General features: G+C 35.8%; 2 protein-coding genes across 4 annotated transcripts in view; one reads left to right on the top strand and one right to left on the bottom strand.

The window, feature by feature from the left end:
* Positions 1-17,546, bottom strand: part of LOC100176095 (focal adhesion kinase 1) — a 68,983-nt gene that overhangs the window by 26,996 nt on the left and 24,441 nt on the right. For all 3 annotated transcript variants that reach the window (XM_026835157.1, XM_026835158.1, XM_026835159.1), the window contains 7 exons: positions 16,405-16,509; positions 14,877-14,957; positions 13,834-13,944; positions 13,431-13,539; positions 824-874; positions 402-492; positions 132-229 (listed from right to left, as the gene is read on the bottom strand). In XM_026835157.1, the coding sequence (XP_026690958.1) occupies positions 132-229; positions 402-492; positions 824-874; positions 13,431-13,539; positions 13,834-13,944; positions 14,877-14,957; positions 16,405-16,509 (646 nt within the window). The remainder of the gene's footprint in view (positions 1-131; positions 230-401; positions 493-823; positions 875-13,430; positions 13,540-13,833; positions 13,945-14,876; positions 14,958-16,404; positions 16,510-17,546) is intronic.
* Positions 7,179-13,202, top strand: LOC100186352 (peroxidasin-like protein). Its single transcript, XM_002122946.4, has 9 exons — positions 7,179-7,542; positions 7,929-8,057; positions 8,119-8,228; positions 9,919-10,078; positions 10,260-10,362; positions 10,583-10,732; positions 10,898-11,068; positions 11,409-11,628; positions 11,913-13,202. The coding sequence occupies exons 1-9, from the start codon at positions 7,292-7,294 to the stop codon at positions 12,245-12,247; spliced, it is 1,629 nt and encodes a 542-aa protein (XP_002122982.1). The 5' UTR covers positions 7,179-7,291; the 3' UTR covers positions 12,248-13,202.

Below are 17,546 nucleotides of genomic sequence, written 5' to 3'. Positions count from 1 at the left end.
AATTATTATATGTATGTAACAAACTATATACTGAATGAACATATTATAAAGATATATCCAACAAATAAAAGATGTATGCAACAAACTATATACTGAATGCACATATTACAAAGATGTTTGCGAAAACTTACGTGCTTCCTCCAGCAATCTGTCGGCAACTCCCATGCCATCTTGACCTTGAAATTTGCATGTCTTGATTGCAACTTGCAAGTCAGGGGTTTCGCGGGTGCTGAAAAAAGATTCATGGGTAAAATTCATCGGTGGAACGGCCCGATATATACAACACTGACGAACAACATAATGGTACAATTCACTAAGTATTCAGTGAAGATAAATCTAGACGCGAGAAATTCGTATAATTTGAATTAAAACTAGTTGATCTTAATGCATGGAGTAGATACCTGTATATTCCTTTATGTACGTCACCGAATTGTCCTTCGCCAACCGTTGTGACAATTCGAATAAGTTCACGTGGTATTTCGTAGTCAAAAGCTGAAAAAATGTTTATAAATAAAATGTTACCTAAAAATAACTTATACTCCAAGCTAAATAGAAACATACATAAAAGATATATACACGTCATTATATAGTACGGTGGGGGAAGATGGGATACATTTTCATTCTATTTTCTCGTTCTATTTAGTAGTAAACAAACAGCATTCAAAAAATTATAAAACGCATTTTCACGACCCCCATGGACTGTTGCTAATTGTTTAAAACACGATCGGGATATTTGGATATTAGGTGCTAAAGGTGTCTCGTCTTCCCTCACCCTACTATATTTATAATTAAAATGACATAGGTTTCATAAATCAAAACTTACTCTCTGGGACATTGTACATATCTTCAGTAATCTCGGCGTAGTCGTCAGTATCTGTGATTGGGAAGGATTTTCTGTTATCAGTGTTAATTAATGTAATAGAAGGCAATGGGCGAGGATCGCTTAATCGTTTTGTGCTTCCGTGGCGCATTTTAGGCGAAATTATCGACTGTATGTTTGGAAGCGGGCTAACTGGGGTGTTTATCGGTGTAGGTGCTGGATTTGTAGAATTTGCAAATTCTGTTAAAGTTTTTGGCTTAAATTTTGACGGCAGCGCGGGATAGCGTTTCGTAGGCAGTTCAGAAACAGAGTTTTTGGGGCTACGTTTCGGTTTGGTAGGGGTTGGAGTCTTAGGTAGGGCTCTTTTTGCAGGAGAAACTGGAATAATGTTTTGTTGTATATTCGGGACTGAGTTACGTTGCGAGTGACTTGCTTTTGTAGTTGAATGTACAGCGCTACTATCACTATTACAGCGTATTATGTCATTTAAATTCATAAAGTCGTCTGATTTGTTCGATGACGTGGAACTCCTGGTTATTTGGCCAGGACTCAAATTTAAACCATCAATTGACTGTAGCGACTCCATGAGCTCTTTCAGTTGTTTCAGACGCTCTTCCTCGCTTCGGGGATCAATATCTCGAAGAGGTGAATTCCTATGACTTTTCTTAATAGGTTTTTCCAGTACTTTTGTACTGGTAGGAATATCGTATTCAAAACGAGCGCACTTTTCACGGTAAGATAATTCAGGGGTGGTCACTGATGGGATCCTGTTCCAAAGATCCATACCCTCTTCAGCAGACCTTGGGGTTGGAACGTGGTAAATGTCTTCCGTAAATGGGTCGCTGGATACAGACACAGGCCTGCTGTTAATCGGTACATCATAATTACCGTCGACTGTAAGAGACGGAGCATTTCCCTTTACATTCAATTCAGCTTCGATTACATAGTTTGAGTTTTTGTTAGCGTACACTGGGACAAATGGGGTTTTGATGTCTTCGGTTTCTGTAATATCAGATACAGTTTTACGTCGATTTGGAGAGACAGGGGGCAGACCCAAGCTTGTAAACCGACGTGGAGATTGCGGGGTACTAGAGCTTGATCTTCGCTCAAGTGTTTTTGTCTCTGTAAAGTCAAGAGGTGTTATACGTTCAGAAAAGTTGACCGGTCTTTTGATTGAAGGCCTTGGTAGTGAGCGCGTGTTTCTACTTCCTAGGTCCGGTAATGGCGGCGGAGATAAAGCACCTTCACGTACGTGATACGCTGGTGTGGAAACGTTGGTTGGTATTGCTGGTAAAGGAGAGCCAGACCGACCTAGCTTGGTTTCGTTCGGTGGAGTTTTGCCAGGTGGAGTTTTGCCAGGTAATGGTCCTTTCGGTTTCCAAAAGGCGTAGTTTCCCAATTTCTTTATCAGTTTTGAAGGTTTCTCTTCTATCTGTTTCCCACTTTCACTTGTGGGACTAGGGTGGAATTGATAACCGCCAGGTCGCGTGGGAGAGCAGCACAATAAACTTGGCGTCGTACCTTCTTCGAAAGATGAATCTCCACTATAAACAAGTTGCTTGCGTGCCGTGTCTGTTGAGTTCGGTTCAGAAGCATTGCGTAATATTAAAGGTTGAACACCAGGTTTACTTTGTATTTCATTTACACTCAATTCTACATACACATTCTCATCTTTGAAATCAGATGGTTGATCTACAATGTTAAGACGTTCCCAGGAAGTTGGTTTCGTAAATGCTGCAGGTTCAAGCAGTCGTGCTCTTTTTAACATATCCTTATCAATACTGTACGCCTTTGACAACGGCGCCTTCGCTAAGCGCCGGTCGCCACTGTGCGTCATGCTTCCTTTCGTTGAACTTGCCTTTCTACTCCGAGACAGGCCACTCAAGTCTTCTATTGAACGGTTACGTTTATATGAAGTATGCCTGTTCCGCATGCCACCCAAGTATTGGTAGTCGCTGGGCTTTACATTCATTGATGTGTAAATAGAATCTTCTTCAGTTTTTGAATTTTCAATTTCTTCCTCTCTACATTTGCTTACAAGGTTCGGGAAGCTGTGTATCCTCTGTCCCAGATCCCTGGTCTCATCTACTCTAAGGAGTTCGGAAGATGCCATCCGGCTTAACGGGACCTTCATTGGTTGCGGAGGAAAGTGAGCAACATCACTATGATTGGCCAACTCTTCCGAAGATGTTGCGTTGGACGATGTGTTTTCATCTTTCACGAAATTCACATAAACATCACTTTCTTCAAGAATATTCGATGCTGATTTGCAATTTCGTAATTTTTCCTGCGTTATACCGCTTGATCTACGCCGAGGCAACGTGCAGTATGAGTTAGCGGAAGACAGCTCGACGTATACGTCCTCGACGTCATTGCTGTCTTTTGTGACGTCGGTCAGGTCCTCCAATGACAGCCGTGAACGCCGTCGGTTATGTTTACGCGACATTTTTCGAATAACTTGGGCGTATTTTGGTAAATCATTTTCAACACTAGCCATTTCAAAAATAGTAAAAATTCTTCCTAAATTCGTCCAAAAGTAACTGTTATTAATTTAATTCTGCTGTTGTCTTAGATAAAACCAAATGCTTATTTATCTTAAAATAACTTAGTTAATGCTGTCAACTGTTGTACATTATTTTCTTGCAACACTTTTGGCTGGTCACTTTTACTATGCAGTAAAAACACGGTGCAAACATTGTCGCAATGGCTGCCACTACTAGTAATGAATACGTAGCTGTAACTGTACAGCAATACTTGGAAACTGATTTCGTTTTCATTGCAATGAAACGTACCATTGAAGAAAAACTACTGAATGGATGGAAGTAGCTTTAATGAAAGCTAGACCTTTGACGAACCTAGGACTAAATATCCGGTCTCCAAACCAAAGAGAGCATAACGATATTATAGAAACGTATATGTACATTTCCTAAAAGGGTTTTAGACTTGTACGTGCGACAGGATAAAGCTTCTGTGGCGGATTTGTTGATCTATGTTTAAACAACAAAAATTGTTTTTTATTTGTCAAGCAATTAAACTTTTATTAACAAATTAAATTTTAGTTGTCAAAACATTGGGCGAACCTATTATCGCTGTCACTGGACTTAAAACAATGCGAAATAAGATATATACAACTAAAGGCACGACTTTGCTTACAAACCATATAGTCACGGAATGCTGTTAAAATGCTATTTTAGGACTCTAGGTGAAGTCAAACAACAAATGAGTTTAAAACGACAGACACTTTCGCTACCGGACGGTGTGACAGGATATGGATTAAAATTGAAGTTAACATAGAGTTGAAACATTCAGTTTATCAAGAAAAGAACCTAATAAGGCGACGAGACTTGTGTTAAATTTAAACCGCTTACGCATGTCAGTTATATTCATTATTCACTACAACTGTAGACCTACACCAGTGCGGCAGAATCCCGTATACCAGTGTACAGTCATGTATGACATCTGGTTTATAAAACAAAATCGGGGCGGTGTCCAGACGATGACGTGCACATGGCGTGGTTTGTATTATATGTCATGTTATGAACACATTTAACTTGACCAGTTTGGTGAATAGGAGTTGGAATTACTATATTACTTTAAATTTTAAAACAAAGTAAAATATCACCGTTTTACGTATAGTAGGATGGGAAAGATGGGGGACCTTTTCATTCTATTTTCTCGTCCAACTTGGTAGTAAACAAAGAACATTTAAAGAATTATAAAACCGTATCTTTACGATTTCTATGAACCGTTGGAAATTGTTTAAAACACGATAGAGATATTTGGATATTACATTCTAAAGGTGTCCCGTCTCTCCCCCTTTTATATATTACATTAATCACTATTACTGTTAACCTACTACGAATATCTAGCAATTTCGGGAAAGCGTCGATTTTAAAACTACTGTCGTTTTATTGGAATAAAGTGATTTATTTGACAAAAATTGTCGAACACGCAAGAACAAAAGACAGAGAGAGCGGTGTCTGTCCACCCTTGTGAAATTAACGACACTTAACGTCTTAATCCCGTAAACTATTACGTGCAAAATAAGTACACGTATATGACCACCTAGCATAACGCAATATCAACACGAAATTGTAATCGCTTTGCGCCCAAGGCAATATATGGAGAATGAAAATCGTTGTTAGGTTTCAGACAACGTTATACCTTCACCAGTGTAACTTAAACTGCGACAGCAACTGACTTGTATCTGTTTTTAGACGTTTTCGTTAGATTTGCCATTACTAGAATATACACACAGACAGTTTATTTTAAGATTTAATAGCTTAAACGTGAGGGCAATTTAAGTTTAAGTTAATCAGCAAATGGAAGTCTATAGATATATTTGGAAGCGATATTTAACCAAGCCAAGTTTTATATTATGTAGCAAACTAAGTATTATAATACTGTAGAGAGAGATGGGATACCACAATAAAAAAAAAACCTAAATTTCCTAATCGTGTTTTGAACAAATAACAACGCTTTTTTTAGAGTCGTGAGGATGCAGTTAAGTAATTTTATAAATATGCTTTGTTATCTTACCCCAATCTACCATACACCAGCAACATATGCTACGTTAGTTTATTCATAGTTTTGTAACGTATGAATTTTCTGGTTTATATAGTAGGCTGGGAAAAATAAGACACATTTTCACTCTATTTCGCGTCCATTTGGTATTAAACAAAGAACATTCAAAGAATTATAAAACCGTATTCCCACGACTCCCATAGACCGTTGTTAATTGTTTAAAACACGATAAGGACACTTGGATATTATGTGCTAAATCTGTCCCGTTTTTCCCACATTTATACTATGTTGTAACAACCACATATAGTTGCACTTACGTACGCTCATAGTTAAATTTACCACAAAAATCTCCGATCACGAAAGAACATGACATACGTCAGTACAAACGCTATGGCGAAATTGAAACTCTTTATTTTTTACCGTGGGACTTTTGTTATAAACTATTCACGTTTATATGCGTTAACCAATTTTACTGTATACCAAAATAACGTAAAATAACACTATATAGCCAGAGTATAGACAGTTTACAACATAACGACTTGTTTTGTTAAGAAAAACGTTAAAACAAATATAAAAAGCTCTTAAAATAAAATTTAGACACCGTAAGCTGCTGGCTACAGTCTAGACCAGTTATTCTAAAGCAGAGGCGCAATAACACATTAAATACTAGCACCGGACACCTAAAGAGGGACACCGGATAGCAAACAGTTACTGAGTTAATATGTTAGTGTGTAATTTTTTTAGCTTAAATGTGGCTGAACCTAAATCAATCTCTGACCATATTACAGTTATGCAAATGATAAATGTAAAACTTGTTTTTATAAATTTAAATTAACGGTGTATGCAGACTATTTTACTACAATTATATGTAGACTATTTCATTACAAAATGGTTTGCTTAAACTAAATAATCTTGTTTCAACGAATTAGCGACTTAAACATGCACAGACTGAAACCTAATATAGGGTGGGGGTAGACGGGACAACGATATATTCCATTTTCTCGTTCAATTTAGTTGTAAACAAATAACGTCCAAAGAATTAAACGTTCAAAGTAAACAAATAACGTTCAAAAAAACCGTATCCTTAAAAAACCGTGGGATATTATGTGCAGAGGTGTTCTATTTTTTCCCACAATACTTTACAAAAAAAAAACTGTATTTTAGGACTCAAAACACCCACTTAAAAGATTTACCTATGGACTTAAAAATATATAGTAGGATGGGGAAGATGGGAGACCTTTAGCATTTAATAACTAAATATCCTGATCGGCTTTTAAATGATTAAGAACGATTTATGGGAGTCGTAAAAATACGGTTTTATAATTCTTTGACTGTTCTTTGTTTACTACAAAATGGGACGATAAAATAGGATGAAAAGGTGTCCCATCTTTCCTCATCCTACTATACCTCTTGAAGCTTATGAATATTTCAACAACGTTAGAACAAGGTTCTAAAGACGATTAACACCTATCTACAACGTTAACTTTACCTGTACCTGTACCTGTACCTGTACCTGTACACTAACACATCATGTTACTATTTTGGTATAGACTGCATCCACTGTAAAAAAAACTTTGCCGTTTCCTATACGCTACTTCCTATTTTAAGCTGCATTTGCGCGTATATTACAGTGTGGTAAATTATCTATAGTGTATCCGCTGCCTGAGACTGACCGAATAAAGCGCAATAAGTGAGTAACAACGGATTTTGTGTCGTCCGTTGCCGTGATGTGACTGAAAACGGTGAGTAAGACAGAGAAATGGTGTATCTTGCTGTGCTGGTGTTATTTTTAAAACACCACTGCATTTAAAACTGGGACACTATTTACAGTTATGCTTTTGGAACTTAAACTTGTGTGTTTTTAACGCTATAGGCATTATAGGGGTGATGTTTCTATGAAAAATCCAATGTTGTGACCTTAAAAGCTAAAAAAAGATTTTCTCAAAAATGGGGCTGTACAGAGTTTTCCTACTATTCCATTTAACCTACGTCTTCATTAATACCGGAATGAACTTTTATTGCAAAATTTATGGATTGGATGTACAGTCTCAAACACCCTGGCCAGTATACGGAGTACAGGCGTCTGCAACATGTCCATGTGAAATATGCGCATCAGTAACTCTCTGTCGTAATATGGGCCACAGTATTGTCCCAGTTGGAATACCTACTAATCAGTTAACCAGGCTATTACTAAGCGGGTAGGTTGTTTTTCTTTTATGAATTCAAAACATATATGCCGCCATTATAAACACAGGCCTACATACGCTAACCTTTGCGTAATTTGTTTAAAGTTTACACAACATAAAAACTGGCCTATGTATGACACAGTACAAAACATTTAAAACGACCCTGAAAAAATGTTTCGTTTCACTTTTTTTTCGCCACAATAATGTTTCAATTTCAGCACCGTTTAAAACACACCAAAGGCACTAAACATGACTGAAATGAACCGTATGCTTCCATATACTGTACATTTAATCATCCCACGTCTTATAAGAAAGACTCACGATTTTAAATATTTAAATGTATGCGCTTTGATAGCCTTTGTTAAAAATAATAACAAACATTTTATATTTATTAACAGGAATCAAATTGTAACCCTACATGGAAACACCTTTCGTGATATGAATACACTGAAAAGTCTCTATCTGGAATACAACAACATTAGTACGATTGACAAGAACGCATTTTCTGGTCTTTACAGCTTAGAAGCGTGAGTACTTTTTTGCTATTTTCTTGAAGTAAAAAATAACTCTAAATATCTAAAATTTTAGGCTACAATTGGATAATAACCAATTAGAATACATACACAAAGGGACATTCCGAGGACTTAAGAATTTAACAAAACTTTTCCTAAACGACAATCGACTGGCAACCTTTCCTGGTAAGATATATGGTTATAACTACTCTCATAACACCTATAACTTCATATGGTGAACTCGTTAGTCGTAGAAGTAGTACAGTAAGGAGGGGGGGGGGAGGATAACGTTTAACTTTATTTTCTGGTCCCATTTAGTAGTAAACAAAGAACATTCAAAGAATTACGAAACTATATTCTCACGACTCCCACAGACGGTTGTTAATTGTTTAAAACACGATCAGGATATTTGGATATTACGTGCTAAAGGTGTCCCGTCTTCCCCCGCAATACTATATAACTGACGTTCCTTGTCTAGGCATGACCGACCATTAAGCTTGAATGACCAGAGCTATCTTGCTTTGTTTACAGTTAGTCGCGTAACGTAATTTGCAACGGAAAACGAACGGTTACTAAACACACGTTTTGCATAATGCGCAAATCAAAGAGACAAATCAAATCTTTTGCATAAAATCAACGTTCTATTCTTTCCGATATATACCACGGGGCTATAGAAGCTTACCTTTAACATAATGTTTGTAATGGCCGGGAAATGCTTCGTGGATTTTTTGAGTACTTTGGTAAAACATGTACTGTTGTTGATAGTTGTCCGGCCTTTGGCGTTGCCGGAAACTTGGACGGGATCTTATATTATATTCCAACATAGATTTCATTATTTCTTCAGTACGAAACTAACTTCTAACGATATATACTCTGTTTTATCCAAACTATTAAGAAAGTTACAAAACAGTAAGCAAACAGGTACTTCGTAAATAAAAATTTCAATTAAAACAAGAAAAAAACAGGCAGACTGTCGGATATTACAATTTCTAAACTGAAAAGACAAAATTTCTTGACATAATCTAGTACAAAAAATTAAAAAAAACTCTCAACTGGAAAGCAGGCGCTGTTGAAAGACAAGCATATACGTTATGATAGTCCAAACATCCATAGCTATGCCCGGTTATCGAGAGGTTATGAAAACCTTTGTTAGGCAGCAACAACAGGAAGAGATCGGTAATTAATACCGGGAACATTAGAACGAGAGAGTATGAGTTTTACCATTGGAAGACACGTCAACATAGTATAAACATATATAGGCTATACGTAGTGGGCAAGTTCAATTGGACGGAGATATAATAGTGTTGGGGGATGGGCTACCTTTTTATTCTATTTTCTCGTCCTATTTGGTAGTAAGCAAAAAACATTTAAAGAATTAAGAAACCGTACCCTCACGACCCCCATAGACCGTTGTTAATTGTTTAAAACAAGATCAAGATATAGTAGGATGGGGGAAGATGGGACACCTTTTCATACTATTTTCTCAGTCCGCATGGTAGTAAACAAAAAACATTTAAAGAAATATAAAATCGCACCCTCACGACTCTAATAGACCGTTATTATTTGGTTAAAACATGGTCAGGATGTTTGGATATTATGTGTTAAAGGTGTCCTATCTCCCCCACCCTACTATACTTTAATGTGCTAAAAATGTGTCTGCTCTTTACCTACTATACTTTATATAGTTTTGAAAGTATAAAAGAAACCGTAATTTGAGTGATTTTTGGGCACTGGGATATTATAATATACGAGTTAAATTGGTAGGGCACAGCAGGCGCAGATTAATTTTTAATGCAGTTTATGTCACAGTCGGCGAATTACCCTACGACCATCATTAGGTTATGCTATTAAAATACCTTCATTTTGCTTTATTTAGGTGATATTCCGTATCTAAGGAAACTTGAAAGACTGACCATAGACAATAATAGAATAAGAAGAATCCCTTGGACTAGTTTCACCCGGTTAAAACAGCTTCGGTTGGCAAAATTATGGAACAACCGAATGTCTTGTGATTGCAACACTAATGAGTTATTGAGGTGAATTTTGAATTTAAAGTTCTTAAATATATATGATGTGTAGCATTGTCAATCTGTTTTATGTGGGTGAGGTCCTACAGCGTGATACGACGAGAGATTTAGGGTTTAATTTTAAGAGTTAGTCGATTAGCATTGCAATTATAATGCGTGTTTAAATGACCTTTATATATGTTACTTTTAGATGGTTTACGAGGCCCACTGGCGGACGTGGTATTAAAACCGGGAGGAAGTTGGAGTGCACGCAAGAGGGCGCTGTTAGTTGCACAACACCAACTGTGACTGATGTAAGTTAATTTTTAAGCGCGTCTGAATTTAGCCCATGATTAATAGTTCAAGGCTCGACGCTGCTACCATTGTTGGTGTATGTGTCTTTTGACAAGGCAACGGCAATTTTTCAAACCCAGTGTGGTTGCTTATGGGCTGTCGAAATTGCCATACATTAAAAAAGTGAAAAAAATAGTTCAAATTTTCGCGGATAAATGAGATTTTAACTATTTATTTCAGATTCGATTTCGTGCCAATAACAGTGGTGTACATAGGCTAGGCGATGACGCTGTTGTGTATTGTGACGTGGAGGGTGACCCTCACCCTTTAGTTAGCTGGAGGACACCGGTAGTGGGATTCGTGTTTCCTTACCAAGAGGATAGAGTGACGGTTTGTTTCTTAATATGTATTGTTAACGCGTTGTATGTCTCTTATTTTGAGCGCTATTGAATTATTTTGCCATACTGTCTTTTCAACGTTGAAAATATTATTTCTAAATTACTAAAATAACCTAAAAACCTCATCGAATATATCAACAACATTCTTTAACATTAGGTATATACCAACGGGACACTAGTCGTGAAAAACTTGACTCGAAGCGACAGTGGGACCTACGTATGCTACGCCCAGTTAAGCAGCACAACTACACGAAGTCAAAGACCGACCACTATACGAATTATAAACGCAATACCTCCAATGGTTTCTGTTCAAAACTCAAACGTGAAGGTATGTAGGAGCAGCGTTTGCTACATAACAAGTATAAGTTATGTGTAAAAAGGTTGTATTTTGGTACAAAATCTGCCTATTTTGGTGCATAAAAGAGTGATTTTTTTTCTGGTCAAATTTAATACGACTGTTACAATCGTTTTCCCTAAGCTTTAAATTAACCCTTTTTTTGCATTGAAAAATATCGTATCACTTATATGTGCTGTAATGACCGTATTGAAACTCTGCTTGTTGTTATTTTATGGTTCGTTGCACTAAAACTGGTATACACCTATTCCACTAACTAACCAGAACTTTTTACGGAATACTTTCACTTAGACTTAAAATTGTCTGTTAATAGGTAAACGTCGGTGGTCGAGCAGAAATGACGTGTCAGGTGCTTTCCGGTGATCCGCTTCCAGAGATCACGTGGTTTGCCCCTGGTCACGTGACGCCACACGGTCCAGATAATTTCACCGACCAAAGTCACGTGCTTAGTAACTCTGGGGCGACGCTAGCGGTTGTGGAAAGTAAGCAGCATGATAATGGCTGGTGGAGATGTGTGGCTACGAACGTACAAGGTAAGAAAAGTTTTTTTTCGATTAAAGGCAATATAAAACTATGCAAAACCATCAGAAAACTCGTTTGCTTTATTGTAACACGGTAGATTGAGACCCAAAATAGAACCAGTTACGCAAAAAAAATGAAAAGTGAAACGTACAAAACATTAACCACATAAAAAGTATACAACCAAAATTCTGTCCAGCGACCTTTCAGCTATAACTAAAACATCTGTACCGGTCATTTCTGTACATTGGCAAGTCCTGTCTTTAATTTAACCTTGGCTATGTATTTTTGCTCCCAGGCACCTCGGAAGGCAGAATAAGACTGACAGTAAACACCGAATCAAAGAACAACACGATGATCATTATAATAGCCGCTGCAGCCGCCGCTGTGGTGCTTCTGATTATTGTCAGTGTAACAGCAGCTATTTGCATCAGAAGACGAAGAAAGAAACGAAAAAAAGAAAAATCAAAAATAGACAACAACATCCAGGAGCCAGCGGAGGAAAAAAATCCTCCGGAAGAGATTATAGAAGAGGAAGAAGACCAAGCATATGAACCAAAGTTTTTACCGGGGTCAGAACAGTTACAACAACCTTATGAATATGAGCCAGAAGTTCGCGGGTTTAGATTATGACCAACAATGTATATTGTAACAAACCGCTTTAAACAGTACAGCTACAAGATTACGTATTATATAGTGAGGTGGGGAAGATGGGACACTTTTTCATTCTGTTTTCTTGTCTCATTTGGTAGTAAAAAAAGAACATCCAAATAATTATAAAACCGTAACCTCACGACTCCCATAGACATTTGTTAATTCTTTTAAAACACGATCATGATATTTAGATATTATGTGTTAAAGGTGTACCATCTCACCCCACAGTACTATATATTACTAACACTACTAACAAATCCCTTTTCGTAAAACTTTCCAAAGTGACATATCAATATCTTTAAAAAACTCAACTTCCAAATTCGGTGCTGAATTTTTATTAAGTGGTAATCCTCCCAAACTTACACTTTGCTAATACTACCATTGACTTCTTTCTCCTAAACCTTCATATAACGGTATATATTTATCTCTGAAAAGCACAATCTGTACTACTAAATTCGGTAAACTTTTATTAAGTGGTAACCCTCCAGAAAACTTTACTTTGTTCTGGATGTAACCTGACGTAATTGTTCTAACTTTCACATTTCTTTCCAATTTCCTTTTTACTATTGCTGCTGTTTCTGCTACAAAACATGTGGTTTAGTCGTGGTACAGTGTGAGCGTTTCATTTAAAAGCATAATTCCTTGTAAAAAAAGGTATGTCGAAATATAATTTTTTTTTAAAGATTCTAGCCCCTTTTCTTTCTATTTAAATATTATGTTCCTGCAGTATTTTTCAAACATGTTACAAATTCGTGTGGAAATAAAACATCTTTTCAATATGGGTTACGTTCTATCGCGATGTGCGAAGCGTCCCAGATCTGCGCTAAGAGATTTGGGATGTGGGACAGAGTTTGCCTTAAAGCACGTCGCAATGGCGTTTACATTATAGTTTACGTGTTTAGTTTCCTGACCACGAAAGCACAAAATCCGTTTGCGTTCCAAGATATAGCGGGGTGGGGGGATATGGGACACCCTTTTATTCTATTTTCTCGACCCATTTTGGTAGTAAACAAAGAACATTTAAAGAACTATAAAACAGTATCCTCCCAACTCCTATAGAGACCGTGTTTAAAACACAATCAGGATATTTCGGTATTATGCGCTGAAGGTGTCTCGTATTCCCCCACCCTACTATATATAAAAATATAGCAATACAACTCACCAGATGTGAATGCTTTGTTCTCCCTACGAGCCATGTTATGCATTGGGGTCGCTTCTACGGTGGCTCCTAGATCGTTACCGGGGGTAGGGGGGAGTTCTCGTTTGGGTAACTGGGATATACATTAAATAAATAAAAGAAACTTTCGTTTTCTTGTTTTATGGGGAAACGACAGTCGGTATAACACTGGTGTTCCGTTTCACACACCTCGTGCTCGCTTACCAGTTACCATATATATTATGTAACTTATTGGGCGAATTTTTTTGTTGAGATTTTTTTTAAATATGGCTGTCAATTTATACACACAACAGACAATTGGGTAGGAGAAATTAAATGTCTTATCTACATGCTTCAAACTGTTGGATATAAACACATTTAAAGGCTTATAATTATAAACTTAACTTACAGAGCGTACGATGAAGCTTATGTCTGTACCATGAACTACACGGCAATATCCATCTATAAGGTCTGCTATGTTCTCCGCAACGTATAACGATGTAGTCGTGATTGTAAGAGGCTGCATCAATAAATAAGTTTCATTAAACAAAACCGCCCACAGTAAATGGTAATAAATCAAACTGTTTTAAAAGGTACAGCCTGCAGTGACCCGCGTAGGTTAAAAAGCGCTCAATCATATTTATAAAATAAGTTCATACTCGGTTATGTAACCAAAACCGATGTGTTAGATTTGTTACTAAATAATACGATTTTTGGCAAGTGAATTGGACTTTTATTTTTTTTACCAAAATTCACCGTAGACGTATTCGCATACGTTTTTTTTTCTAAATAATAGAACTTAAACTAGTGAATAAGAATTAGAGTTTAAGTCAGTTATCAAAAATGCTTTCCGCGCAGTGACGGACTACACAAAAATACGTTAACGGTTAACCAGGCAAAATTCTAATCAGATAAAACATTATAATTGGGGATACGGATCAGATACTAAGCGGATAGTGTCATCATTGCTATCAGACACTTATATAAATATCATCATATCCGACAACTAGAATTGCCGAGATGAAAGTATATAATGCACATTTTAGATCTAGTGTTTGTGGTGCTTGTGCCACTTAAAAGTTGGTCACAAAGGTGCGTTTTGTACATGTAAAATCAAAGGCGTTTATACGGTAATACATTTGGTTTGTCATTTGTGTAGTAGTATTAACATAACTAAACACTGTGCTAGCTTAAAGCAGGAACCAAACATAGTAGGGTGGGAAAATACGGGACACATTTAGCACATAAAATCCAAATATCCTAATCGCGTTTTAAAATAAATAACATTGGTATATGCGAGTCGTGAGGATACGATTATATATTTCTTTGAATGCTCTTTGCCTATTACCAAATGAGACAACAAAATAGAATGAAAAGGTGTTCTATTTTCCCCGCCCTACTATATTAAACGTAATAAATAAACGAAAATAAAAAATAAATCGTTCTACTTACGTCATTAGCTCCTTGTATCTTCAATAATAAAGTTCCTTTCTTGTTCGGGTCGGTGAAAGAATCAGTTTTAATAGATTGAACCTAAAATCAAACACAAATTTCAGCCGTTTTTCAACGTAAAACCACTACCGCAAACCTTACGACCTAACTAATGGCTTTTTTTCTACAATAACGCAACGTTCTGATTTTGGTTAGTTAAAGGAATTGTTTCAATAGATTGTACTTAAAATTAGACGAAAATTTCAGATGCTTTTTCCAACGTAAAACCCACTACCGCTTACGACCTAACTAATAGCATTTTTTCTGAGGTTAAGCATTTAAAAGCGCCCTGCATTATTAATAGCGCTACTGTGCGGCAGAATTCCCTTTTGGTATTTACAGTAAATGGCAGGTGTTGAATGTGTAGAATAAAACGTACAATAACAAAAATGCATGTAACAGGAAATGAACAATTTTACGTGAATATTATGTACGCTGTTTTAACGCTGTTTTAACGATTTTGGTACAATGTAATGTCAGAACGTTAAATCCTGTGCGTATAGTTAACATAAGGCGAAATTATAATTTTTTATAAGTTTATTTGAATAATGAAAGATATACGATTAACGATTATAACGCGGTTACGTAAATTTGGTATTCAGAATAATTTGTTTACATTGTTATAACACTCTCTCTAGACTCAGAATGTATATGAAATACAAATATACAAACAGACAGAATTTGTATAATTTTACGATTTAAAGAGCATATTATATTTATATTTGAAACTTAAAACATCAATTGTGATTAAACAACGCATTCCTTTTTTTGTAATTAAACCTTAAACTGTTTTTTTTATATTTACTACCAAATGAGACGATAAAAAAGAATTAAAACATGGACCATCTTGCCCCAACCTACTATGCAAAGAAACAAACACCTATATGACGTCACAAAAGAATTCTTAGCTTAATTATTCAACGCGAACGAATTCGTTAGACGGAAGTAACGACAGCTCACTGTGACGTAGTATGGCGTCGTAGCGCTGACGTAATGGGTAAACAAGACGTGAAATTACAACCAAGTTAACTCAGACAAAAGTATAGACCACTATTTGTGTTTATAACTATAGCATGTTCTTTTATAATGCAAAACACATACATGAACAAAAATATTCGGTATTAAAAATATGTATTTAAAAAGTTGTTTATTATTTTCTGCTGTGATAAACAGTTTAAAAAGTAGACATATTCTGTATGAAATAATTTGATAATGGAATTTTTACATAGTTGATATAGTACTGGGTAAGATGGGACATCTTTGGCACATAGTATCCAAACATCCTGATCATGTTTTAAACAATTAACAACGGTCTACGGGAGTCGTGAGGATACGGTTGTATAATTCTTTGAATGTTCCTTGTCTACTATCAAAAATGGGATGAGAAAATAGAATGAAAAGACGTCCCATGTCCCATCTCCCCCTTACCCTACTATACTATAGTCCTATACACAGATCAAGGTACTTACTATACAAAGAAATAACTTACATGCTTAAATTCAGCTAATATAGTTGGTGAGGATCCTTTATCTGTCCAATAACTGATCCCATCTTCAGGTCCGACCACAAGTTCAACCGCTACACTCCAACCAGTCTGTGAATAATATAATAGAATTTAACATAAAATAAAATAGTGTTTCCTAATAAAAATTATGTGATAAAAATAAGGTTTAAAACAAAATAGTGCTTCCTAAACGCAGTGTTTCTTAATTTAAAGAGATAATGTGAAAAAATAGGGTTTAAAATAAAATAGTGTGTTTTCCAATAACAAAAAATTATGTGATAAAAATAAGGTTTACACTAAAACAGTTTTTCCTGATGAAATGAATATGTAAAAAAATAAAGTTTAAAGTAAAATAGTATTTCCTAATGTAAAAAAATATATGATAAAAAAGGTTTACAGTAAAATGTTGTTTCCTAAACCCAGTGTTTCCTAATAAAAAACTATGTGATAAAAATAAGGTTTAAAATAAAATAGTGTTTCCAAAAAAATATGAAAAAATAGAGTTTTTAAACCTTTTTTGGTCACTTTTAAAATATAGGTGAAAAAGTTTTTGGTTATTTAAGTATAAATGTATTTTTTTGACGACAGACGACAGTTACAGAATATATGTAATAAACCATATTTAAAACAGTGTTCAAATAGAAAGGAAGTATAAGTTTTGAAATTGGTTATTCCCACAGGATATGCTATTATACAAAATATAATGAGTCAGTGGTTCAGTGATTAATTGACTTTGTCATATTTGTTATTGAACTGTTTCATTTAACTATCATAAAGATGTATTGGGCCAATGGGCCAGCTATGGCTATATCCCAAATTAGATACCATGCCTTGTAAGACCTCACATAGAATAGAACATATAGTTTTGGGAGTACAGAACTTGTAATTAACTTTAATAAAAAAATAAAAACAATTATTTAATATATATAGTATGGGGGGAAGACGGGATAGGTAGCACATAATATTCAAACACCCTGATCGTGTTTTAAACAATTAACAACGGTGTATAGGAGTTGTGAGGATACCGTTTTGTAATTATATTGATGTTTTTTGTTTACTACCAAATGGAATAAGAAATTAGAATGACAGAGTTCCATGTACCCCCACCCCACTATATCGTAATATTT

This window comes from Ciona intestinalis, chromosome 7 (assembly GCF_000224145.3).
Source record: "Ciona intestinalis chromosome 7, KH, whole genome shotgun sequence".
NCBI classification, from domain to species: Eukaryota; Metazoa; Chordata; class Ascidiacea; order Phlebobranchia; family Cionidae; genus Ciona; species Ciona intestinalis.
The sequence above is the reverse complement of the archived record's forward strand: the minus strand, read 5'-3'. Positions and strand labels throughout refer to the sequence as shown.

Excerpts from the sequence above, each read along its gene's own strand:
- LOC100186352 (XM_002122946.4), top strand. The coding sequence starts at position 7,292 with ATGGGGCTGTACAGAGTTTTCCTACTATTCCATTTAACCTACGTCTTC. Across the intron at positions 10,363-10,582 it reads CAACACCAACTGTGACTGAT|ATTCGATTTCGTGCCAATAA; the intron begins GTAAGTTAATTT and ends TATTTATTTCAG. Across the intron at positions 11,629-11,912 it reads TGTGGCTACGAACGTACAAG|GCACCTCGGAAGGCAGAATA; the intron begins GTAAGAAAAGTT and ends TTTTGCTCCCAG.